Here is a 27,500-nt window from a genome sequence, read left to right as displayed (position 1 = left end):
CACACACACACAGTCATGTACATTATCCTGAATATGGCTGTGAAATAAAACTTGTTGCAATGGTGGTAATAGTAGTAGTAGTAGTAGTGGTAGTAGTGGTAGTAGTAGTAATAGTAGTAGTAGTAGTAGTAGTAGTAGTAGTAGTAGTAGTAGGCAGTGATTTCAGTAACTGTATATAATTGCAACAGAGGTAGTAGAAGAGGTAGTCATTGTAGTAGTAGTAATAGTAGTAGTAGTAGTAGTAGTAGTAGTAGTAGTAGTAGGCAATGATTTCAGTAACTGTATATAATTGCAACAGAGGTAGTAGAAGAGGTAGTCATTGTAGTAGTAGTAATAGTAGTAGTAGTACAGGGGCATATCCGGAGCTGTAAAGGGGGTGGGGTGGGTGGGGGGGTCCTTATAGCCCCCCAGTGTTTTCTATAACGGCCAAAAAATTCCCCTAAAAGTGCTTATTAAAAAAAATATATATATAAAAAAATCCCCCACCTGCGCATACTCCCTTCACTCGCTACTTTCCCGCCAAAACTCATGACCCTGTGACGCCCTCTGGCCCCCTAAAAAAACCTACCAAAATTACAGGCCTGGGACATTGGTTGGCACTTGGAGGGGGGAGTGGCCAGCGAGGCGAGACACATTAGCCGTGGAGGGTCAGGGTTTTGAAAAAGGGACATTTCAGGTGCATTTTCCTGCGGTCAAAAAATAAATAAATAAATAAATAAATAAAATAAATAAAAAATAATTGGACTTCCAAGTTTTTCGATTTTACTTTCTCTCTCTCTCTCTCTCTCTCTCTCTCTCTCTCTCTCTCTCTCTCTCTCTCTCTCTCTCTCTCTCTCTCTCTCTCTCTCTCTCTCTCTCTCTCTCTCTCTCTCTTTTTTTTTTAGCAGATGAGGGAGTGGTCTGACCCCCCCTGACCCCCCCTGAGTACGGTCCTGAGTAGTAGTAGTAGTAGTAGTGGTAGTAGTAGTAGTAGTAATAGTAGTAGTAGTAGTAGTAGTAGTAGTAGTAGTAGTGGTAGTTTAATTTCTTAACCATAATATTTAAAACCTGAGTGAATGAATATTATTTGTTAAACACACACACACACACACACACACACACACACACACACACACACACACACACACACACACACACACACACACACACACACACACACACACACACACAGCTTAGGTTTATATATATGTACACAGTCTTAATAGAAAACCGTACACGAAATTTTATACACACACACATACATACATACATACATACATACATACATATATACATACATGCAGAGGTTAATGTGTATTGCCTTAGATTATGAATATGTATACAACTAAAGAGAGAGAGAGAGAGAGAGAGAGAGAGAGAGAGAGAGAGAGAGAGAGAGAGAGAGAGAGAGAGAGAGAGTATTTTTGTTGTGAATTATCTGTATCTTCTTCTTCTCCTCCTCCTCCTCCTCCTCCTCCTCCTCCTCCTCCTCCTCCAAGTCCCAGTATTAACATGAGCAACAACAACAACAACAACAGTAACAACAACAACAATAACAACAACAATCATGATAACAATTTTCAAAGTATCAAATTCTTTCTCTCTTCATTGTTTTCAGAATCGCTTTTTTTCTTCTTTTCTTCTTTTCTTGTTTCTCTCTTGTAATTTTCTTTCTTTTTTTTCTTTAATTTTGCTTTCCTTCCCTTCTCTCTCCCCTTCCTTCCTTCCTTCCTTTCTTCCTTCCTTTCTTCCTTCTTTCCTTCCTCCCTTCCCTTTCTTTCCTTCTCTCATTTCCTTTCTATTCGTTTCTCTTTCCCTTTCTTTTTCTTCCTTTCTTTCTCTTTCTCCTCCATTCCTTTTCTTTCCTTCCCTTTCTTTCCCTTTCCATTCCTTTCCTTCCCTTCTTTTCCTTCCCCCCTTCCCTTTCTTTCCTTCTCTCATTTCCTTTCTTTCCCTTTCTCTTCCTCCTCCATTCCTTTCACTTCCTTCCCTTTCTTTCCCTTTCCATTCCTTTCCTTCTCCTTCTCTTCCTTTCTCCTTTATTTGCTTTCCTTCCTTCCTTCCTTCCATCATCCCATCCCTTCTCTCAGTCCTAGCATTCCCCCTCTCCTCCCTTCTTTCCTTCTCTTTCTCCTCCTTTCCCTTCCTTTTCTTCCTTCTCTTTTTACTTTCCTTTTCCTCCCTCCTTCCTTCCTTCCTTCCATCATTCCATCCCTTCTTTCACTCCCAGCATTCCTCGTCACACCCTTGCATTCCTTCTAAACCCCTCTCCCCCACACACCAAAGCCAACTCCTCAATGCAGCTTGGTCTTCATCCCCACCCAGGGCCAAAACTGCGTGGGCCACAGTTTCCTCAGCAGCAGACGGCCCAGCAGGAACACCACGAGCCCCACGGTCAGCAGTACAGCCAGCAGGATCGCCAGGACGTCCAACAGCAGGTATTGGGCTAGGCTAAGATCCTTCCCGGAGAACCTGGAAGGGATTGAGATTTAGTTTTAGAGGTTCAGATTACATATATATAGCCTGTCTTTTTTTATTTCTTTTATTTTGCTTTCCTTTCCTCTCTTTCCTTCCCTTCTCTCTCTCCCCTTCTTCCATTCACTCTTCTTGCCTTCCTTCCTTCCTTCCTTCCTTCCTCCCTTCTTGCCTTCCTTCCTTCCTTCCTTCCACTGCTTTCCTTCCCTTTCTTTCCTTCCCTTCTCCCTCCCCTTCCATCCACCCTGGGTTGATGGGCGGTCTTCAGGACACCATGTGGTAGTCTTGGGCCACTCGGCGGTGACTGAAAAATTCCAGTTTGTGGCGGCGGGCGGGGCGCGAACGCATTGCTGAGAGAACTTGAGGTTTGACGCGATTTTGGCACTCAGGTCCTTGGCGCACTGTTCGCTATTGAGATTCACGCCACACATTTCGTAATCGAACCTCTAATTTTTTTTATTCAAACTTGAAGAACCCGCCACTTAAATAAATTAACCCGTGTAGCAGCGACGGGCCAAATTTGTGGCTTTACCGTGTAGCAGCGACGGGCCAAATTTGTGGCTTTACCGTGTAGCAGCGACGGGCCAAATTTGTGCCATGATATAAACCCCCCAAAATAGATGATACATAAACTGATCACAAATGCTTTGATATATATTATGAAATGGTTTGTGTGAGGGGTGATTTTTTCTCATTTTTCTCGCTTGGAGGGACCATTAAGAAACATGATCCCCTCTGCTGGCATCTCCACTCAACCAAATCAAGCGCTTTGTCTATCGTGTTCTGAGAGGACCGAGAGCCGATTTCACAGTCCAACACAGTGTCTTCGTAACAGCCCGAACCAAACAATAGAATCCCATACAATCCAAAACGGTGAGGTCTTCGATGCCACACTAAATACACAAGACTTTTCCTGTATAGTTTCATCAAATTTGTGAACTTAAATACAAACACCAGACACTATACAAGGAAATCTCGAAGTTTCTGGTATTGGTTTGGGAGCTTACTAACCCGTCATGGGGAACTGTGAAACTGGCCCCGAGTTACCAATCTTCGTGTCGTCAGCAAACTTACTAATGAAGTCAGTGAGTCCAATATTGACGTCATCGATATGTAAATTATGAGGCGCCCTGAGCCATGAACCGAGCCCTGAGCAACACCACTGACAGACGGCCATTATGAGGGAGGGAGGAGGGGGGAGGGAGAAAGTGGAGGGAGGGAGGGAGGGAGGGAGAGTATGCGAAAAAAAAATAGCTGTAACGTAATAGAAGAAGGAGGAGGAGAAGGAGGAGAGAGAGAGAGAGAGAGAGAGAGAGAGAGAGAGAGAGAGAGAGAGAGAGAGAGAGAGAGAGAGAGAACATGAATATGAATAAGTTTTTGTTAGATAACGGACTTCTTATTGCTTGATCAGAGGAAACATGGAAACTTGGAAACATGGGATGACAGGCAACAGAAAGGCTATTGGCTCATTACAAGGTTGCCTGCTGTAGAGCGGCGGTGATCTGCCTGACAGTCGCTGGCAGGAGCAGGTCAAGGCATTTCGGTGCGTATTTTAAGTTTACTCCTGTTGTCTTTTGAGGGAGTTGATGATTTCCACACTTACTACTGCAGCGGGGAGGTCGTTCCAGTGGCGTATGACTCGGTTAGAGAAGAAACTCGTATCGGAGGAGGAGGAGGAGGAGGAGGAGGAGGAGGAAGTGGAAGGAGGGGAGGAGGAGGAGGAGGAGGAGGAGGAAGGGGGAAGTGGAAGGAGGGAAGGAGGATGGGGGTAGGAGGAGGAGGAGGAGGAGGGACGTGAAAGGAGGAGGAGGGAAGTGAAAGGAGGAGGAGGAGGAGGACAAGATGCGAAAAAGTGTGGTAGGTCATGATTTGCTTTCTCTCTCTCTCTCTCTCTCTCTCTCTCTCTCTCTCTCTCTCTCTCTCTCTCTCTCTCTCTCTCTCTCTCTCTCTCTCTCTCATTCCTCCACTTTCACTTTTCCCCCTTTTTAAAGAAGTGGAGAGAGAGAGAGATAGAGAGAGAGAGAGAGAGAGAGAACAGTTCAATCGTATGATCATCTTCTCATTCACCTCCCACATTCCTCCTCCTCCTCCTCCTCCTCCTCCTCCTCCTTCTGCATTATCAGTCAATCAGTCATCGCGGGGTCATACACGGGGTGGGGGTGGGGTGGGGGGGCGGGGGGGGGGGCGAGTCTCCATGCACGCCTCTTTGCTAATGTCAGTATATCCATCGCCTTGCTCAACCCATGAACTATGTGGGCGTCCCCTCGGCCTCCTCCACTCGGGGTTAAGAGAGAGAGAGAGAGAGAGAGAGAGAGAGAGAGAGAGAGAGAGAGAGAGATAGGACCATATTTTAAAACATTTCTGCGCCCAAGAACACGTAATTTACTAGTCTTTCGTGGGAATTTAGGGCATTTCCAGGGGTACTTTTATGACCCTGGTGGTAGTCTGAGCCTTCTTCTGTACCGTGAACCTAAAAGAGCACTCATTAGAGGCCGCTTTCACAGTTGTTTTGTTTGTATTGATCGTTAGCAATGGCTGTTATCGCCGCTGTAGTATTTCCCCGTCAAACTGACCGATGGGGTAGTGGCGGGTGCGGGGTTAGCCAAGCCCCGCACCTTACCACGCACTCTCAACGCCTCTCGCTTCCTCTGCAGCCGCCACTACCCCATAGGCCAGCTTCACGTGGATAACTATACCGCCGATTCCCGCCATTGGTAACGATCAAAACAAACGAATTGACTGTGAATGCGGGCCTAGAACTCGATTAACCTCCATTTTGGCCTTTGGAAATAGTTGGTGTCAGGGGTGGGATCGTCCGGCAATACCAGCCTATCTCTCACAGCAACAACCCGATGAGCAGGGACACCTTCTGGGCAGCGTGCCACGTGCCCGTATAGCCGGAGTTGGCGTTGACGGGTTAGACAGGTAATTGGTCTCGCATCACACAAAGAGAGGAAGGAGGAGGAGGAGAAGGAGAAGGAGAAGAGAGAGATACCCTTCTGATATTCTTGAACGCTCTATTCTCATACCAACGCTTTCCTTACATCGAAAAGGAGATTAATCAGGTTCTTGGGAGTGTTTGTCAAGGTTCATGGTACAGAGGAAGGGTTAAACTACCACCAGTGCCATATAAGTACCCCTGGAAATGCCCACAACTCCTAGGAAAGCCTTGTCCAATACATGTACTTGGGTAGCGAAATGTTTAAGAATACGGGCTTCTTGGTCGATACTATAAGTCACATTCGCTCCTCACATCAGCTATTTCTAAAGGTCAATGTGGGGGGCAGTCGAGTTCTAATGAGTGTTTCTTCAAGTCCACGATACAGAAAAAGGGTCAAACTACCACCTTGAAATAACGGTTTGCCCATTCAGTCGAGTCGATGTAACACAGACATAAGAAGGAGTTTCTTTTCAAACCGAGTCATCCGTCACTGGAACAATCTTCCCTCAGAAGTAGTAAATGCGAATACTATCAACTCCTTCAAAGATAGAATCGACCGTCACTTCGCTGCGTCGGGAGTGAACTGAATATCGAGGTGCTTTCATCTGCTCATCAATGTCGAGGTGCTTTCATCTGCTTCTCAATATCGAGGTGCTTTCATCTGCTCATCAATGTCGAGGTGCTTTCATCTGCTTCTCAATATCGAGGTGCTTTCATCTGCTTCTCAATATCGAGGTGCTTTCATCTGCTTCTCAATGTCGAGGTGCTTTCATCTGCTCATCAATATCGAGGTGCTTTCATCTGCTTCTCAATGTCGAGGTGCTTTCATCTGCTCCCCAGGCCCCAAGTGGCTGTCGAGCAGATTAAATCACCCAAGCGGGCAACCTCGTAATGAGCCAATGTTTCCTCCTCCTTCTCCTCCTCCTCCACCTACTACTACTACTACTACTACTACTACTACTACTACCATCATCACCATCATCATCAGCCCCTTACTTGAGGTGAAGGTCGCCGTGCTGGGTGATATACTCGACCCACCAGACCGCGCGTTCGAGCCCCGTTTCCCGCTGGGCCTTGAGACGCACCGACACCGCCTGCACCCGCTCCTTGTACCTGTGGGGGGGGCGGGGGAGGTGAGAATGGGGGGGTGAGAGGGGGGTGAGGGGTGGTGAAGGGGGTAGGGGGTTGTTGAAAGTGGGGGGGGGCCAAAGAGGTGAGGGGGGCCGGGGTGAAGGAGGGGGTATTGGGGTGTTGAGGGGTGAGGGGGGTTTGAGGGGGGCAGCGGGGTGATTATGCTGAATTATCTGTTGTATTTCACTTATTGTATTTTTTGCACGATAGTTGTTACTTAATTTTTACTTAGATTACACACACACACACACACACACACACACACACACACACACACACACACACACACAACCACACAACAGACCCTCACACACACACACACACACACAAACACATATATAATCCCAACCCACACACACACACACACACACACACACACACATATCCCAACCCCCTCTCCCCTGCCCTCCCAACCCCCAACCCCCTAACCCCCTCCCCACCAATCCCCCCTTCCTCACCTGGCGTCCTGCATGAGCTCCGTGATGGCCGCCGTGAGCGCCTCCTCGGTGAGCGCCTCCCACTGCAGCACCTTGGCCTCCCCGCGCCTCGCCATTCGGGCACACGTGCGCGGCTGGTCGAAGGTGATGGGCAGCCCCAGCATTGGCACCCCGTGGTACACGCCCTCCGCCGCGCTGTGCTTCCCGCAGTGCGTCACGAACACGCGCGTGGACCGGTGGCCTGGGGGAGGGCAGGGGGTGAGACACGGGGAGAGGGAGAGGGAATGGGGGAGTGAGAGGCGGGGGAGAGGGGAGGGGGTTGATAAGTAGGGGAACACATGGGGAGTAAGGGTTAGCAAGGGAACGGGGGACAGTATGTGACTTGAGGGAGGGCGGGGGGTGAGACACGGGGAGAGGGAGAGGGAAGGGGGGAGTGAGAGGCTGGGGAGAGGGGAGGGGGTGATACGTGACATGGGGAGTAAGACATGGGTTGGGGAGGGAATGGGGGACGGTAAGTGACCTGGGATAGGGGGCAGGGGGTGAGACACGGGGAGAGGGAGAGGGAATGGGGGAGTGAGAGGCGGGGGAGAGGGGAGGGGTTGATAAGTGGGGGAACACATGGGGTGTGTGAAACATGGGGAGTAAGACATGAGTTGGGGAGGGAACGGGGAACAGTAAGTGACCTAGGGGTGACATGGGGTGTGAGTCAGAAGGGGGAGAGAAGTGACCTGGGGGTGAGATGGGGGGTGAGACGCGAGTTAGAGGGAATGGGGGGAGGGTAAGAATGACTGGGAATGACGGAATGGGGGAGTAAGTGACTTGTGGGAGTGAAGATGAGGATGGGGAGGGGATTGAACCTGGGGAAGCCGGGGAGAGAGGGGGAACTGGGGAGGAAGATAGAATGAGGCAAGGAATGGGGAGTTGATGCTGGGGAAGAGGGGAGATAATGGTCTCAAACACCCCCGTGGGCCGGTGACTTGGGGGGGACAGGGGGAGTTCAGAATGGGGATGATAAGTAACCCTGGGGGACTGGGAGAATGGGGTGCTGAGAGAGGTGGGAACTGGGGAGAGACGGGGGAGAGGGTTCTGGCGATCTATGAGTGCTGGGGAGTGAGGGAACGGGGGAATAAAAAAGTTGGGGACCTGGGGGCGCTAAACCACCTGGGGGAAAGGGAAAACGGGGGGGGGAGAAGGAATGGGGGAGTTTAGTGACCTGGGGGAACCACGGGGGGAGGTTGTAATATGAGGAGCACCATGGGGGAAAGGGGGAATGGGGAGTTAAGCGCTGTGACCCTGGGGGAACACACGGGGGGAGGAGGGAGGGGGGAGGGGGAAGACAAGAAAAATGAAGGTTGGGGAAATTGGGGAATGAGAAAGCTGGGGACACGGAAACTGGGGATTATTATATGCGCATGGCCCCAGTGCTCATCTCCGTCACACACACCCTTGAACCTATGTGGGGGCCTGAACCAATCACCCCGGGGCCAGTGTGACACCCGGGTTCCCACAGTGTGCCTTCCCCAGGGGTCCCCAGGTCGTACACAATCATCACTCAGCCACAAAGGGAAGAGGAACGCCTGGGGGATTCGAACCAATGACCGCGGATTCGAAGTTAGGCACGCTGACCACTGGACCAAGGAGGCGTTGAGGCCGGGATGGGGGGGGGGGGGATGGGGAGGATGGGAGAATGAAAGGTCTGGGGAGGGTGATGCTTGGGGAGGGGAGGAGTAGGAGGAGGAGAGAAGAGGGGAGATTGTGTGGGGGGAGAGGGGCTATTGGAGGGGGGGATAGGGTACGTGTGTGTGTGTGTGTGTGTGTGTGTGTGTGTGTGTGTGTGTGTGTGTGTCATTATTTGTTATTATTATTATTATTATTATTATTATTATTATTATTATTATTACTACTACTACTACTACTACTACTATTACTACTATTACTATTATATAACTTGTACACACGCGACTGGAAATTACATAACACACACACACACACACACACACACACACACACACACACACACACACACACACACACACGCGCCAGATGCATTGCAAGAACGACCGACAGAGAGAGAGAGAGAGAGAGAGAGAGAGAGAGAGAGAGAGAGAGAGAGAACCCACTGACCTCCCTTCCTCCATTTCTTCCTCCATCTCTTACTTCCCTTCCCTCCTCCTCCCCTTCCCTTCCCTTCCCTTCCCTTTCGTTCCCTTCTCTTCCCTTCCCTTCTCTCCCCTTCCTTTTCCTTCTCTTCCCTTCCCTTCGCTTTCCTTCTCTCCTTCTCTTCCTCTCCCTTCTCCTCCCTTTCATTCCCTTCTCTTCCCTTCTCTTCTCTTCCCTTCCCTTCCCTTCTCTTCCCTTCCTTTCCCTCTTTCTTTTCCCTCCATTTCTACCTCCTCCTCTTCCATCCATATCTTCCTCCGTTTCCTCCTCCTTCTCTCCTTCCTTCCCTCCTTCTCTCCTTCCTTCCCTTCCCTCCTCCAGGCACAAAAATCCTTCAGTATGTACGTGTGTGTATGTGTGTGCGTGTATGTGTGTGTGTGTGTGTGTGTGTGTGTCCCCGCCCGGAGCGTCCCTTCCACGCGGCGGGTCACAGTACGTACCCTCATTGCATTGTCTTGCCCCGCCCCGCCCCGCCGTGCCCCGCGTTGCCCCGGCCGCCCTGTCGCTCCCAAGGTCCCTCAATGCTTCAGTGCCCCGCCTTACACCCATACCTGGCCCCGAAAATGCCTATAAATAACCCCAAAATGCCCCCGAAATGACCTAAAATGCCCTCAAATGCCTCAGGTTAGAACGAAAATGCCCCCAAATGCCTCAGGTTACAACAAAAATGCCCTTAAATGCCTCAAATGGCCCCAAAAATGCCCATAATTAACCCCGAAATACCCCCGAAATGTTCTAAAATGCCCTCAAATGCCTCAGGTTACAAGGAAAATGCCCTCAAATGCCCCAGGTCACAACGAAAATACCCTCAAATGCCTCAGGTTACAACGAAAATGCCCCAAAATGCTTCAGGATACAAGAAAAATGCCCCCAAAGGATCTAAAAATACCCTTAACTGTATCAGAATACCTTAAGATACCCTAAAATGCCCACAAATGCCCCCTCAAATGTCCCTGAAAGCCCAAAAATGCCCCGATCCTTCAAAATGCTTAAAAATGCCCCCCAAATGCTTCAAGGTGCCCCAAAAATGCTCAAGTATACCCAGAATGCCCTAAAATGCCCCCCAAAATGCCCTCTTGATATGCAACCGATGCCCCGTTAAAGAGTATAATGTTCTCAGCCCCATCGTCGCACCGCCCCGCCGTGCCTCGTCAGCCCCGCCCCGTCCAAGACCTAAATGCCCCTTCCGTCCTAGTACACCGTTTCCATGCCCCGCCTATGCCCCGGAAATGCCCCGAAAATGACCCTGAGACAGCTAACCTTTGCCCCTTTTCATAAGATTTCACCTGCATTGCGCCCTTTCTCTGACCCGCCCCGCCCCGCCCCGCCCCGCCCCGTACAAGGCCTCATTAACGTCCATTCTGTTCTATTACGCCCTTCCTATGCCCCGTATATGCCCCGAAATGCCCCGAAATGCCCCGCTGCTGTTTGAGATTTCACCTGCATTGCGTAATTCCTCTACCCCGCCCCGCCCCGCTTCGCCCCGCCCCGCCCCGTCCAACCCTTGCTTTGCCCCGTCTATGCCCCGGAATGCCCCCAAAATGCCCCCTGGATAACTAACCTTTGCCCCGTTTCATAATAAGATATCACCTGCATTGCGTCCCTTCCCCGCCCCGCCCCGCCCCGCTACCCCGCCCTGTCTAAGGCCTCATCAATGCCCATTCTGTCCAACTACACCCTATGCCCCGTCTATGCCCCGGAAATGCCCCGAAATGATCCTAGACATGCCCCGTTCCTATGTAAGATATCACCTGCATTGCGTCCTTTCTCTGCCCCGCCCCGCCCCGCCCCGTCCAAGGCCCGCTCCCCCCGCTATGCCCTTGTCTTGCCCCATTAGTGCCCCATAAATGCCCCCCTCCCCCCCCCCGGAAAAGGCACATTGGTTCTACTTTTCCTTCCTTCTTCCTTCTTTCTCTTCTTCTTCTTCTTCTTCTTTTCCTTCTTCCTTATCTCTTCTCTTTCTTCTTCATTTTCCCTCCTCGTCCTCCTCCTCCTCCTCCTCCTCCTCTTCTCCTTCTCCTCCTCCTTTCGTATCTTCCTCCTCCTCCTCCTCTTGTCTTCATACTGTTTTCCATTAGTTCTTCTTTCTTCTTCATTTTCCCTTCTCTTCTTCCTCCTCCTCCTCCTCCTCCTCTTCCTCCCCTAACCACGTCTGGGTGTGAGAGGGATTTAGGTAATTTAGTGAGCTCTGATATCCGTCCAAGGGCTCAATGCATCCAGGCTTAGAATCGTGCAAACAGGGTAGCGTATACTGGGCTAAGTCTATATGCACCAGGTCAAGTCACACGCAGGTTTGTGGGAGGAGACACGGCCGAGGCGTGGTTTATGCGTGACGTTGCTTGGAGCCAAACTAGAGAATGCAGAAACAGGGATTTAGAGAAAACGAGGAAAGGCGGACTAATTTAAATCAATCACTTCAACATGCCCTCCCTCACACCCCACACCGCCGTTTGTAGTCATTGAAATTACAGTCACGCAATAGCACAATAAAAAGACATATTTGTTCGTCAGTGGCTTGCCTGAACGCGCTGTGAAAGAAGGCGAGAATGCACATCCAGATTGCACATATGGCCCCAACTTTAGTCACCCCTGAACTGGCGGGTATTTTTTTTGGCTCCAAGTGACGTCATCCCGCTGCTCCGCCCCAAAACCGCCTCCCGCGCAGTTTTGAAGCAGAGTGACTTGACTCGGTATATATAGACTTAGATACTGGGTTTCATGTCAACAGGGTACTGGGTATCATATCAAGGAGTGTCAGCCGTAGAAGCGCTTAAGTCATCCTCAAACTGTATATAGCAAATCATCTTTACTCTGCATTTCATCTTGATTAGACACTCGATGGACCTCAAGGTATTAGAATCAGTGTAGAGGAAGATGACAAAAATGATTCACGGGTTGAGGAACTTGCCATATGAGGAGAGACTTGAACATATAAATCTGCAATCTCTAGAAAGGCGAAGGGTACGAGGAGACGATCAAAGTTTATAAATGGATGAAGGGGTTTAATAAGTATACCCCGCCCCGTTTGATGCCCCCAGATATGCCCCGGAATCATCCCTCGAGAATCTCTTTAACCTCATCGCTACCTCGTTTTTGCCCCGCCTCGAAAAATACCCCCTGAAATGCCCCAAACTCATGCCCCGGAACACTCTTTAATCCTTGGCTGCCCCGTATAAGCCCCCCGCCCCGAAGAATGCCCCAGATCTACCCCGAAGTGATGCCCCAAGAATCCTAGCCCCGTCGCTGCCCCGTATAAGCCCCGAGTCATGTCCTGGGGTAACTGCTGGTCCGCCCCGGGTCCCTCTAGCACCCCGACCCGTCCTGCCCCGGAATAAGCCCCAGAATTCCCCCCAAGAATCATAGCCCCGTCGCTGCCCCGTCGCTGCCCCCGACTCATGTCTTGGGATAACTGCAGGTCCGCCCCGGGTGTCTAGAATGCCCCGCCTAAACCCCGTCGCTGCCCCGTATAAGCCCCAACTCATGGCCTGGGGTAGCTTCTTGTCCGCCCGGGTCCCTATAGCACCCCCCACCCGCCCCCCCCCTTCCCCGGAAAATGCCCCGTTCTCCCCCAAAATGCCCCGGGATGCTGCCCCGTAACTGCAGGTCCCTATAGCACCCCTCCCTGCATTGCGTCCTTTCCCTCTGCCCCGCCCCGTAAAATGCCCCGTTCTCCCTCATAATGCCCCAAATACACCCCGGAATCATGCCCCAAAGAATCATAGCCCCGGTGTCCTTATCGAACTCCACCCCGCCCCGCCCCGCCCCGCCCCGCCCCGCCCCGAAAAATGCCCCGTTCTCCCACATAATGCCCCAAATACACCCCGGAATCATGCCCCCCAAGAATCATAGCCCCGTCGCTGCCTGGGGTCGCTTTAGAACTCCACCCCGCCCCGCCCCGCCCCGAAAAATGCCTCGTTCTCCCACATAATGCCCCAAATATATACACCCCAGAATCATGCCTCCCAAGAATCATAGCCCTGTCGCTGCCCGGTGTCACTTTAGAACTCCACCCCGCCCCGCCCCGCCCCGAAAAATGCCCCGTTCTGCCACATAATGCCCCAAATATATACACCCCGGAATCATGCCTCCCAAGAATCATTGCCCTGTCGCTGCCCGGTGTCACTATAGAACTCCACCCCGGCCTACCCCGCCCCGCCCCGCCCCGCCCCGCCAAGGCACAATGCAGGTAGCCACTGTAGCCAACACCTTATCAAACCTCTTTATCTGATACCATACTGACGAGGTCACTTGCCCCCCCTCCCTCCCCTTCCCCTCAACCCCCGTGGAGACCCCCTCTCTCTTGACCCCCCCCCCCTCTCCCCTCCTCCTCCTCGGTTCATTATATATTATTTCATCACTACTTAATTGTTTGTTTGTCATCATCATCACCACCACCATCATCACTTTTTCTGTCATCACCATTTGTCCGTCATCACCATTTGTCCGTCATCACCATTTGTCCGTCATCACCATTTGTCTGTCATCACCATTTGTCCGTCATCACCATTTGTCTGTCATCACCATTTATCCGTCATCACCACCATCTTGTCTCATCACCACCAGTTTCTTCTTCTTTCATCACCACTTTTTCATCACCAATTCCTCCTCCTCCTCCTCCTCCTCATCATCATCATCATCACCACTCCCTTTTCTCTTTCATCACCAACTTAATTCATCATCATCACCATCATCACCACTCCGTCTCTTTCATCACCACTTGTCATCACCATTTTCAACTCCATTTTCAACACCATCTTCATCACCCTGCTAGCTTTTCTTTCTTTCTTCGTCTTCTTCTTCTTCTTCTTCTTCTTCTTCTTCTTCTTCTTCTTCTTCTTCTTCTTCTTCTTCTTCTTTACCTCCTCCTCCTCCTCCTCCTCCATTTTTTTTCATCTGTTCTGTTCCCACCCCTCCTCTTCCTCCTCCTCCTCCTCCTCCTCCTCCTCCTCCTCCTCCTCTTCCTCCTCCTCCTCCTCTGTCTTCTTATCAGCATCACCTGCATTCTCTCTCTCTCTCTCTCTCTCTCTCTCTCTCTCTCTCTCTCTCTCTCTCTCAAACACGTGCTGTAACAATTAAAAAGTTTCACACACACACACACACACACACACACATACACACACACACGTGGAGATGTCACTCAAGCCTATAGAAACACACACACACACACACACACACACACACACACACGTGGAGATGTCACGCAAGCCTATAGAAACACACACACACACACACACACACACACACACACACGCAGATAAGGGTTAGTAATCTTACCACACACACACACACACACACACACACACACACACACACACATACACACACACATTATTATCATTATTATTATTATTATTATTATTATTATTATTATTATTATTATTATTATTATTATTATTATTATTATTATTATTATTATTTTCTTCCCCTTCCTTTCCCTTCAGTTCCCTTCCCTTCCCTTCCCTTCCCTTCCCTTTCCTTCCCTTCCCTTCCCTTTCCTTCCCTTCCCTTTCCTTCAGTTCCCTTCCCTGCCCTTCCCTTCCCTTTCCTTCAGTTCCCTTCCCTTTCCTTCCCTCTCCTTCCCTTCCCTTCCCTTCCCTTCCCTTCCCTTCCCTTTCCTTCAGTTCCCTTCCCTTCCCTTTCCTTCCTTTCCTTCCCTTCCCTTCCCTTCCATTTCCCTTCCCTTCCATTCCCCCCTCCCCACCTCCTCTCTCATTCCCCCATTATATCCCCAGTTCCCCCCAGCCCTCCCCCCCACACGACCTCCCCCAGTCCCCTCCCCAGTTCATTCTCCCCAGTTCCAATCCCACAGTGCTCCCCAGTCCCTTCCCCACACACCCTTCCCCTCGCTCACCCTCTTCACTCTCACGCCGTCCCCCGCTCACCCGCCCCCAGATGTCCCCCCATTGTCCCCAGTGTTCCCAGGTTCCCCCTACACACACCCTCCCAGTTGTTCACCCCAGTCCAATCTTACCCCTCCCCTAGATTCCCCCCCAGTATCCCCCAGTCCCCAGTTCCGCCCTCAGTGTCCCCAGGTCCCTCCCCCAGTGTTCCCCAGTCCCCCACTCACCCAGGACGTCTTGCTGGGGTAGCCAATCGAACACCTTGACGTTGGGGGGCAGGGGGAGCGGCGGGCCCGAGTACTTGACAATCACGCGCTGGGGGAGCCTCGCGAATGCCCCCAGCAAGGCGTCGCGGTACTGTTGAGGCATGCCGGCCGCCTCCTGGAAGCTCCCCAGGCTGAAGTATATCACCCCGGCCTCCCCAGCTCCCTCCATCCACTGCTGAACGTCCTGGGGGGGGAGAAGAGAGTGTTAGCTGGGGTGTATGGGGGATCAAATAGCTTGTAATCAGGATTGAAGTATGGCCTAAGCTCCCCAGTCTCTCCCCAGTCTCTCCCCAGCCTCTCTCCAGCTCTATCCATTTACTATTTTGCGTTCTGGGGGAGCGTGTTAGCTGGGGTGTAAGGGGATCAAATAGCTTGTTAACAGGATCGAAGTATGGCCTAAGCTCCCCAGTCTCTCCCCAGCTCTATCTATTTACTGTTTTGTGTTCTGGGGGAGAGATAAGAGGATTAGCTGGGGTGCAGGGGAATTGGAACGCTTATGAATAGGATCGAGGTATGTTTGAAGCTCCCCAGCTACCCCCACCTTCCTCCATCTACTGCTATGCGTTCTGGGGAGGGGATAAGAGAGTTAGCTGGGGTGTAATGTGATCTGAATGCTTATAAATGGGTTAGAATATGTTTGGATAGGATTTGGTCTCCCCAGGTTGAAAAAAATAGCACCCCAGCCTCCCCATTCCACTCCTATGCGTTCTGGGGGGGAGATAAGAGTGTTAGCTGGGGTGTAATGGGATCTGAATGCTTATAAATGGGTTAGAACATGTTTGGATAGGATTTGGTCTCCCCAGGTTGAAAAAATAGCACCCCAGCCTCCCTCGTTCACTGCTATTCGTTCTGGGGGGAGATAAGAGAGTTAGCTGGGGTGTAATGGGATCTGAATGCTTATAAATGGGTTAGAACATGTTTGGATAGGATTTGGTCTCCCCAGGTTGAAAAAAATAGCACCCCAGCCTCCCCATTCCACTCCTATGCGTTCTGGGGTGGGGGGGGAGATAAGAGTGTTAGCTGGGGTGTACTGGGGTCAAAAAGGTCTTATATAACCGAAATTGACCTCTCTCCTGACCACCCATTATTTTGTTGTTGTTGTTGTTGTTGTTGTTTTGGGGGAGCATAATCTAGCGTGGTTTTAATTAGAGGTGTTCCAATTTTTTTTTCTTGACAGTAAAGAAAACCTCAATGCCAAAAAAAAAGGAAAACAATAATGAAAAAAAAAAAAACTCGCAAATTACTGTTCCCATAAAAAATAAAAAGTTGAGAGGAGTGGCCGAAAGAGGGGTCAATTTCGAGGGGGTCAAATTTTTAAACATTTCTGCGCCCAAGAACACGAAATTTACTAGTCTTTCGTGGGAGTTTAGGGCATTTCCAGGGGTACTTTTATGACCCTGGTGGTAGTCTGAGCCTTCTTCTGTACCGTGAACCTAAAAGAACACTCATTAAAACTCCATTAACCGCCATATTTTTAAACATTTCTGCGCCCAAGAACACGTAATTCACTAGTCTTTCGTGGGAGTTTAGGGCATTTCCAGGGGTACTTTTATGACCCTGGTGGTAGTCTGAGCCTTCTTCTGTACCGTGAACCTAAAAGAACACTCATTAAAACTCCATTAACCGCCATATTTTTAAACACTTCTGCGCCCAAGAACACGTAATTCACTAGTCTTTCGTGGGAGTTTAGGGCATTTCCAGGGGTACTTTTATGACCCTGGTGGTAGTCTGAGCCTTCTTCTGTACCGTGAACCTAAAACAACACGCATTAGAACTCCATTAACCTCCTTTTTGAACCTTGGAAATAGTTGATATGAGGGGTGGGAACATCTAACAGTACCAGCCATACCCTCCTCTCCAAAGTGTTCAAGTCGTAGGCAGGAGGAAATACAGATGAAGGAAGATTGTGCCAGAGTTTACCAGCGTGAGGGATGATCTTTTTTTTCTTTTTTACAACAAAGGAGGCGGCTCAAGGGCAAGGATATGAGTGTATTAAAAAAAAAAAAGCCCGCTACGCACCGCTCCCACAACAGACAAAATTATAGATTGGCCAAAAGAGAGGTCAATTTTGGCATGATCGGAATTTATTTGTAGTGAATGCCAATACTACTACTACTACTACTACTACTACTACTACTACTACTACTACTACTACTACTACTGCTATTGTTTGTGTGTGTGTGTGTGTGTGTGTGTGTGTGTGTGTGTGTGTGTGTGTGTGTGTGTGTGTTGAAATCATTTGCGTTTTAATCTTCAAGTAGGAGAACTGTTTTTCCTCCTCTTTTCCTCCTCCTTCTCCTCCTCCTCCTCCTCTACCTCCTCCTTCTCCTCCTCCTCCTCAGAGATACTCGAGACTTAAAAACGGGAAAAAATAGAGTATACCAGAGAGAGAGAGAGAGAGAGAGAGAGAGAGAGAGAGAGAGAGAGAGAGAGAGAGAGAGAGAGAGAGAGAGAGAGAGAGAGGTCAAGTGCAACCCACGCGCATTTTTTCAGCACCTAATAACATAATCTTATCAATGCGCCGCGCTTTTTGCTCCTAATAGTATAGCTTTATCGGGACCGTATGGAGGAGGAGGAGGAGGAGGAGGAGGAGGAGGAGGAGGAGGAGGAGGATGTGTATAGTTGTTTTGTGATGTTGAAATGGAAGGAAGGAAAGAAGGAAGGAAGGAAGGAAGGAAGGAAGGAAGGAAGGAAGGAAAGGAAAGATAGATAGATAGATAGATAGATAGATAGATAGAAGAGGGGAAAAAATGAATGAATGAATAATTGAATGAAGGAATGAAGGAAGGAAGGAACAGAGAGAAGAAAAGAAAGAAAAAAAAGAAAAAGAAAGAAAGAGAGAAAAATAAAGAAAAAGAAGAAAGAAAGGAAGAAAAGAAACGAAGGTGGTGATGATGGTGATGATGATGGTGATGATGACTTAACTAATACTGGTGATGAAGGCAATGGTGATGATGGTGGTGATGATGATGATGGTGATGATGGTGGTGATGATGATGGTGATGATGGTGGTGATGATGATGATGATGATGGTGGTGGTGATGATGATGGTGATGATGGTGGTGATGATGATGGTGATGATGGTGGTGATGATGATGATGATGATGGTGGTGGTGATGATGATGGTGATGATGGTGATGATGATGATGATGATGATGATGGTGGTGATGATGATGGTGATGATGGTGATGATGATGATGATGGTGATGATGGTGGTGATGATGATGGTGATGATGGTGATGATGGTGGTGATGATGATGATGGTGGTGATGATGATGGTGATGATGGTGGTGATGATGATGGTGATGATGGTGGTGATGATGATGGTGGTGATGATGATGATGATGATGGTGGTGATGATGGTGGTGATGATGATGATGATGATGGTGGTGATGATGATGGTGATGATGATGGTGATGATGATGATGATGGTGATGATGGTGGTGATGATGATGGTGATGATGATGATGATGATGATGATGGTGATGGTGGTGGTGGTGGTGAAGAGGGGGAGAGGATGGGGGAGGAGGGGAGGGGGGTACAGCTGAGGAGGCCCAGATTCGATGACACACACACACACACACACACACACACACACACACACACACACAGTTTTTTTTAATTTTATGTCACGAACCACCACCACCACCACCACCACCCACAATCAACACCGCCCATCTCAACTCCACTATCAACTCCACATATCTTTATTAAACCCTTTTTTATGTATGTTTGTATGTATGTATGTATGGGAGGGAGGAGGAGGAGGAGGAGGAGGAGGAGGAGGAGGATGTCACAATAGATTGATCGGAAGGGGGAGAGAGGGAGGGGGAGGGTGTCTACAGGTGTGTGTGTGTGTGTGTGTGTGTGTGTGTGTGTGTGTGTGTGTGTGTGTGTGTGTGTGTGTGTGTGTCGAATATTAATAAAAAACAACAAATCCTTTTTCCCATAGAGATCTTACATAATGATTACAACGTTTGCTGATTCAAAATTACTACTACTACTACTACTACTACTACTTCCATTATTATTATTATTATTATTATTATTATTATTATTATTATCATCATCATCATCATCATTATCATCACCCCACCCAGCTCTTGAGACGAAACTATATGACATGTATTCTTAGACGGTCTCGGATTTCACATCAACTATATCCAAAGACCAAAAATGAGATCAATCGGGTTATAATGAGTGTTTTTTGACATTCACGGTACGGAAGAAGGGTCAAACCATCACCAGGGTCATAAAACTACCCCTGGAGATGCCCACAACCTCTACGAAAGCCTTGTGAGTGTGTGAGGGACGGGATTCGAACTGGTTGACTAATAGTGTGGTGGATGAGAGGAACAGTGTTTTTCCACATTCACGGTACAGAGGAAGAGTCAAACCATCACCACGGTCATAAAACTACCCTTGGAGATGCCCACAGCCTCTATACGAAAGCCTTGTGGGTGTGTGAGGGACGGGATTCGAACTGGTTGACTAATAGAGTGGTGGATGAGAGGAGCATTGTTTTTCCACATTCACGGTACAGAGGAAGAGTCAAACCATCACCAGGGTCATAAAACTACCCTTGGAGATGCCCACAGCCTCTATACGAAAGCCTTGTGAGTGTGTGAGGGACGTGATTCGAACTGGTTGACTAATAGTGTGGTGGATGAGAGGAACATTGTTTTTCCACATTCACGGTACAGAGGAAGAGTCAGACCATCACCAGGGTCATAAAACTACCCCTGGAGATGCCCACAGCCTCTATACGAAAGCCTTGTGAGTGTGTAAGGGACGGGACTCGAACTGGTTGACTAATAGAGTGGTGGATGAGAGGAACATTGTTTTTCCACATTCACGGTACAGAGGAAGAGTCAAACCATCACCAGGGTCATAAAACTACCCTTGGAGATGCCCACAGCCTCTACGAAAGCCTTGTCAAATGTGGATGTGTAAGGGACGGGACTCGAACTGGTTGACTAATAGAGTGGTGGATTAGAGGAAGTGTTTTTTTTTACATTAACGGTACAGAGGAAGGGCCAAACCATCACCAGGGTCATAAAACTACCCTTGGAGATGCCCACAGCCTCTACGAAAGCCTTGTCAAATGTGGGTGTCTAAGGGACGGGATTCGAACTGGTTGACTAACAGAGTGGTGGATGAGAGGAACATTCGAAACAGTTGTGGAGTTGAAGCAAATACGATTGATTGTTTGTAATAGAGAAAAAAAGAAGGAAATAAAAAGAGAGAGAGAAAGGAAGAGAGGAAGGAAGGCCAGGTTACACACACACACACACACACACACACACACACACTTGACATGCGTGACATACTACTCAGGTTGTCATAATAATTTTTACGTGTGTGTGTGTGTGTGTGTGTGTGTGTGTGTGTGTGTGTGGACATTTTCAGCTGTCACACACACACACACACACACACACACACACACACACACACAGATATACGTAGATGCAGTTGTGTCGTTGTGTGTGTGTGTGTGTGTGTGTGTGTGAGAGAGAGAGAGAGAGAGAGAGAGAGAGAGTGTGTGTGAATGTGTGTGCGTGCGTGCGTGCATGTGTGTGTGCGTTATCAGGAGAATTAAACCTCAGAATTTTCCTGTTAGATTTTGTTCTTTCTTTAGATAACAATATCATGTCAATTTTATAATAAGAAGAAAAAAATGCACTGTGTACTCTAGATAAGGTCTGTATAAAGCTAAATATAACTTGAAGAGCACGTCAGCACTTCTGTTGCTGACGCTCCTTGAGATGAAGCTAGTACCCTGTTGACGTGAAACCCAGTACCCTGTTGACGTGAAACCCAGTACCCTGTTGACATGAAACCCAGTACCCTGTTGACGTGAAACCCAGTACCCTGTTGACGTGAAACCCAGTACCCTGTTGACATGAAACCCAGTACCCTGTTGACATGAAACCCAGTACCCTGTTGACATGAAACCCAGTACCCTGCTGACGTGAAACCTAGTACCCTGTTGACATGAAACCTAGTACCCTGTTGACATGAAACCCAGTACCCTGTTGACATGAAACCCAGTACCCTGTTGACGTGAAACCCAGTACCCTGTTGACGTGAAACCCAGTACCCTGTTGACATGAAACCCAGTACCCTGTTGACGTGAAACCCAGTACCCTGTTGACGTGAAACCCAGTACCCTGTTGACATGAAACCCAGTACCCTGTTGACATGAAACGCAGTACCTTGTTGACGTGAAACCCAGTACCCTGTTGACGTGAAACCCAGTACCCCGTTGACCTGAAACGCAGTACCCTGTTGACGTGAAACCCAGTACCTTGTTGAAATGAGCCAGTACCCTGTTGACGTGAAACCCAGTACCCTGTTGACATGAAACCCAGTACCCCGTTGACATGAAACCCAGTACCCTGTTGACGTGAAACCCAGTACTCAGTTGACATGAAACCCAGTACCCCGTTGACATGAAACCCAGTACCCTGTTGACATGAAACCCAGTACCCCGTTGACATGAAACCCAGTACCCCGTTGACATGAAACCCAGTACCCCGTTGACATGAAACCCAGTACCCCGTTGACATGAAACCCAGTACCCTGTTGACATGAAACCCAGTACCCCGTTGACATGAAACCCAGTACCCTGTTGACGTGAAACCCAGTACTCAGTTGACATGAAACCCAGTACCCCGTTGACATGAAACCCAGTACCCTGTTGACGTGAAACCCAGTACCCCGTTGACATGAAACGCAGTACCCTGTTGACGTGAAACCCAGTACTCAGTTGACATGAAACCCAGTACCCTGTTGACATGAAACCCAGTACCCTGTTGACATGAAACCCAGTACCCTGTTGACATGAAACCCAGTACCCTGTTGACGTGAAACCCAGTACCCTGTTGACGTGAAACCCAGTACCCCGTTGACATGAAACGCAGTACCCTGTTGACGTGAAACCCAGTACCTTGTTGAAATGAGCCAGTACCCTGTTGACGTGAAACCCAGTACCCTGTTGACATGAAACCCAGTACCTTGTTGACATGAAACCCAGTACCTTGTTGACATGAAACCCAGTACCCTGTTGACGTGAAACCCAGTACTCAGTTGACATGAAACCCAGTACCCTGTTGACATGAAACCCAGTACCCTGTTGACGTGAAACCCAGTACCCTGTTGACATGAAACCCAGTACCCTGTTGACGTGAAACCCAGTACCCTGTTGACGTGAAACCCAGTACCCCGTTGACATGAAACGCAGTACCCTGTTGACGTGAAACCCAGTACCTTGTTGAAATGAGCCAGTACCCTGTTGACGTGAAACCCAGTACCCTGTTGACATGAAACCCAGTACCTTGTTGACATGAAACCCAGTACCTTGTTGACATGAAACCCAGTACCCTGTTGACATGAAACCCAGTACCCTGTTGACGAGAAACCCAGTACCCTGTTGACATGAAACCCAGTACCCTGTTGACATGAAACCCAGTACCCTGTTGACGAGAAACCCAGTACCCTGTTGACATGAAACCCAGTACCCTGTTGACATGAAACCCAGTACCCTGTTGACATGAAACCCAGTACCTTGTTGACATGAAACCCAGTACCCTGTTGACATGAAACCCAGTACCCTGTTGACATGAAACCCAGTACCTTGTTGACATGAAACCCAGTACCTTGTTGACATGAAACCCAGTACCCTGTTGACATGAAACCCAGTACCCTGTTGACGAGAAACCCAGTACCCTGTTGACATGAAACCCAGTACCCTGTTGACATGAAACCCAGTACCTTGTTGACGTGAAACCCAGTACCCTGTTGACATGAAACCCAGTACCCTGTTGACGTGAAACCCAGTACCCTGTTGACATGAAACCCAGTACCCTGTTGACATGAAACCCAGTACCCTGTTGACGTGAAACCTAGTACCCTGTTGACATGAAACCCAGTACCTTGTTGACATGAAACCCAGTACCTTGTTGAAATGAAACCCAGTACCCTGTTGACGTGAAACCCAGTACCCTGTTGACATGAAACCCAGTACCTTGTTGACATGAAACCCAGTACCCTGTTGACATGAAACCCAGTACCCTGTTGACATGAAACCCAGTACCCTGTTGACGTGAAACCCAGTACCCTGTTGACGTGAAACCCAGTACCCTGTTGACATGAAACCCAGTACCTTGTTGACATGAAACCCAGTACCCTGTTGACATGAAACCCAGTACCCTGTTGACATGAAACCCAGTACCCTGTTGACATGAAACCCAGTACCTTGTTGACATGAAACCCAGTACCCTGTTGACATGAAACCCAGTACCCTGTTGACATGAAACCCAGTACCCTGTTGACATGAAACCCAGTACCCTGTTGACGTGAAACCCAGTACCTTTCTTGCACGATTCTTAGCCTGAATGCATCGAGACCTTGGACGGAGATCAGAGCTCATTAAGACCCCTAAATCCCTCTGAAACTTAGATCTGCTTAGGGGAGTGTCATTCAAGGAACAGTTATGTGAGGGAGTGTTCCTGCCCACACTCTGAATGCTACACTTCCCGACATTGAAATTCATCTACCCCCCTCCCCTCCCCCTACATCCCCACCGCCCAATCATACTTCTAATTCATACTGAAGAATGGCGTCCTAATCTGATCGAACTACCACCGGTATTGCTTTTGCCGATGGTGCGGTAATCCTGGAGGAGTTGCTGGAGATTTTGGTGATGGCTCTCGAGGCAATGCACGAGGAGGCGATGAACTTGGGACTTCAAGCTTCCTGGACCAAGACCAAGGTACAGGTGTTTGGAGGCTTGCTGGATGAAACAGTACAGTCTGTTCATGCGTGTGGCGAGGACTCTGAGGTCTCGGAAAATCTTACATATCTTTGCATGTAGTGTAGTTCAGAACAACGGTGAGTCTCGCCAGGAGGTCTTTCGGCGGATTGGCTTGGCCCACGATGTGACAGACTCGCTCAGCACGAGTATATGGCGTTGTCGATACCTGTGCAGAAGGACAAAGATCCGGATCATCAAGTCGCTGGAATGACTTTGTGTCAAGCCGGCGACTTCTCCGTGAGACTGAATCGAGGCCTATTGCTTGCATAGTCCGCGAACGCCAACTCCGGCTATACGGGCACGTGGCACGCTGCCCAGAAGCTGACCCTGCTCATCATGTTGTTTCCGTGAGACTACCGCGAGTGGAGGAGGCCGAGGGGTCGCCCACAGACTTCGTGGCTTGAAAAAGTCGATAGATCCTGCCGTGAGGTACCTGGGATGTGAAGGGACCTGCAGGAGACTTGCCCAGAGGAACCCCTGGTTTGGCGTCGTAGGATGGGCGAGGCGACGCGCCCCCCGGCGTATGCCCCCCTTGACTGATTGATTGATTGATCTTTGTATCATCCGCAAACTTATTAACATCACTACTTGTACCCGAGTCTAAATAATTGATATTAATGATACACAGCAGTGGACCCAGTACCGACCCTGCGGCACCCCACTCGTAAAATTAAAGCCCCTGATAGACTGTTATTTTTCCTACCCTTGACTTGTACTCTGCCTCCCAGCGCCATGCCACGCCCTGACGCAGCCCAACACCTCCCCATCTGTTCCGTGAGCCTGTGACGTGAGCAACAGCCGCTGGTGAGGAACTTTGTCGAACACTTCTCCTTGACGCAGCCCAACACCTCCCCATCTGCTCCGTGAGCCTGTGACGTGAGCAACAGCCGCTGGTGAGGAACTTTGTCGAACACTTCTTGACGCAGCCCAACACCTCCCCATCTGTTCCGTGAGCCTGTGACGTGAGCAACAGCCACTGGTGAGGAACTTTGTCGAACACTTCTTGACGCAGCCCAACACCTCCCCATCTGTTCCGTGAGCCTGTGACGTGAGCAACAGCCGCTGGTGAGGAACTTTGTCGAACACTTCACCCTGACGCAGCCCAACGCCTCCCCTTCTGTTCCGTGAGCCTGTGACGTGAGCAACAGCCGCTGGTGAGGAACTTGTCGAACACTTCACCCTGACGCAGCCCAACGCCTCCCCTTCTGTTCCGTGAGCCTGTGACGTGAGCAACAGCCGCTGGTGAGGAACTTTGTCGAACACTTCTCCTTGACGCAGCCCAACACCTCCCCATCTGTTCCGTGAGCCTGTGACGTGAGCAACAGCCGCTGGTGAGGAACTTTGTCGAACACTTCTCCTTCACGCAGCCCAAAACCTCCCCATCTGTTCCGTGAGCCTGTGACGTGAGCAACAGCCGCTGGCGAGGAACATTGTCGAACACTTCTCCTTGACGCAGCCCAACACCTCCTCATCTGTTCCGTGAGCCTGTGACGTGAGCAACAGCCGCTGGTGAGGAACCTTGTCGAACACTTCACCTTGACGCAGCCCAACACCTCCCCATCTGTTCCGTGAGCCTGTGACGTGAGCAACAGCCGCTGGTGAGGAACATTGTCGAACACTTTAATAATCACTTAACTAATATCTTTACTTATAATATCTTGGTGTGTGTTGCCTCATAGTTTTAAGATCTCCACCGCCTTGAGTATTTTGTTATAGAAGGACAAATGATTGGTATGGATGGGTGTGTGAGAGAGAGAGAGAGAGAGAGAGAGAGGGTCAGGGTCAGGTCGTATACCCTATCCTCTCTCTCTCTCTCTCTCTCTCTCTCTCTCTCTCTCTCTCTCTCTCTCTCTCTCTCTCTCTCTCTCTCTCTCTCTCTCTCTCTCTCTCTCTCTCTCTCTCTCTCTCTCTCTCTCTCTCTCTCTCTCTCTCTCTCTCATTATTATTATTATTATTATTATCATTATTGGTGGTGGTGATGGTGGTTGTGATGATGGTGATGATGGTGGTGGTGGTGGTGGTGGTGATGGTGGTGGTGGTGGTGGTGGTGGTGATGACATAACAGAAATAGAAGTTAAAAAGACATTAATATACAAAGGTGTTGGAGGTGGTGGTGGTGATGATGATGGTGGTGATGGTGGAGGTGGTGGTGGTGATGGTGGTGGTGGTGGTGGTGGTGTGTATGGTACAAGCGGGTCAGTAACCTTTATCCACGTGTGTGTGTGTGTGTGTGTGTGTGTGTGTGTGTGTGTGTGTGTGTGTGTGTGTGTGTGTGTGTGTGTGTGTGTGTGTGTTTACACACACACACACACACACACACACACACACACACACACACACACACACACACACACACACACACACAATCTCTCTCTCTCTCTCTCTCTCTCTCTCTCTCTCTCTCTCTCTCTCTCTCTCTCTCTCTCTCTCGCTCTCTATCTATCTATCTATCACCTATCTATCAACCTATCTATCTATTTATCTATCTATCTATATATCTATCTGTGTGTGTGTGTGTGTGTGTGTGTGTGTGTGTGTGTGTGTGTGTGTGTGTGTGTGTGTGTGTGTGTGTGTGACTGCAGTAGCCATTTTACATAACACTCCTCCTCCTCCTCCTCCTCTTCCTCCTCCTCCTCCTCCTCCTCCTCCTCCTCCTCCTCCTCTGCGCTTGACCCTGGAGACTTTTACGGAAGGGGAAGAAGAGGAGGAGGAGGAGAAGGAGGAGGATGCAAGGTACTTCTCCTTCTTCTCCTCCTCCTCCTTTTTTTCCTCCATAGATGCTTGTAAGGAGGAGGAAAAAGGGGAGGGAACGAGGAGGAGGAGGAGGAGGAGGAGGAGGTGGAGGAGGGGAGGGGGAGGAGAAGAAAGAAATGAATCATAGAAGTAATAATAATAATAATAATAATAATAATAATAATAATAATAATAATAATAATAATAATAATAATAATAATAATTATTATTTTGCATTTTCTTCCCTTCTCTTCTCTTCTCTTCCCTTCCCTTCCTTTTTCTTCCCTTCCCTTCCCTTCCCATTCTTCCTCTTCCTTTCCCTTCCCTTCCTTCGTCTTACCTTCCATTCCCTTTCCTTCCCTTCCTTTCCCTTCTTTTCCCCTCCTTTCCCTTCCCTTCCCTTCCCTTCCCTTCTTTTCCCTCTCCATTCCCTTCCTTCCTTCCTTCCTTCCTTCCTTCCTTTTCCTTCCCTTTCCTCCTTTCCTTCCTTCCCTCTTCCTTCCTTCCCTTCCCTTCCCTTCCTTCCTCTCCATTCCTTCCCATCCCTTCCTTCCCTTTCCTTCCTTCCTTCCCTCTCTTTTCTTCCTTCCCTTCCTTCCCTTCCCTTCCTTCCTCACTTCCTTCCTTCCCTTCCCTTTCTCCTTTCCCCCTCTCTCTTCCTTTCCTTCCCTCCCATCCCTTCCCTTCCCTCCCTCCTTCCCTTCCCTTCACTTCCTTCCCTTC

General features: G+C 49.3%; 1 protein-coding gene and 1 long non-coding RNA gene across 3 annotated transcripts in view; one reads left to right on the top strand and one right to left on the bottom strand.

The window, feature by feature from the left end:
- Positions 1-1,170, top strand: part of LOC127006291 (uncharacterized) — a 1,384-nt gene extending 214 nt beyond the window's left edge. The window contains exons 1-2 of the long non-coding RNA XR_007759382.1: positions 1-71; positions 203-1,170. The exon at positions 1-71 is cut by the window's left edge and continues 214 nt beyond it. This is a non-coding gene — a long non-coding RNA (uncharacterized LOC127006291). The remainder of the gene's footprint in view (positions 72-202) is intronic.
- The window catches only part of LOC127006290 (UDP-glucosyltransferase 2-like), a 32,663-nt gene continuing 6,242 nt past the window's right edge, over positions 1,080-27,500 (bottom strand). Inside the window, exons 2-5 of one of the 2 annotated variants that reach the window (XM_050876005.1) lie at positions 15,191-15,413; positions 6,985-7,204; positions 6,392-6,508; positions 1,080-2,451 (exon numbers count right to left, since the gene is read on the bottom strand). In XM_050876005.1, the coding sequence (XP_050731962.1) occupies positions 2,274-2,451; positions 6,392-6,508; positions 6,985-7,204; positions 15,191-15,413 (738 nt within the window). In that variant the 3' untranslated portion in view covers positions 1,080-2,273. Of the gene's footprint in view, positions 2,452-6,391; positions 6,509-6,984; positions 7,205-15,190; positions 15,414-23,938; positions 24,875-25,135; positions 25,402-25,579; positions 25,619-27,500 lie in introns of those variants that run through there. The other variant, XM_050876006.1, reaches the window with a different exon arrangement.

This window comes from Eriocheir sinensis, chromosome 32 (genome assembly GCF_024679095.1).
Source record: "Eriocheir sinensis breed Jianghai 21 chromosome 32, ASM2467909v1, whole genome shotgun sequence".
In the NCBI taxonomy this organism is placed as follows: Eukaryota; Metazoa; Arthropoda; class Malacostraca; order Decapoda; family Varunidae; genus Eriocheir; species Eriocheir sinensis.
This window is presented reverse-complemented; position numbering and strand designations above follow the sequence as displayed.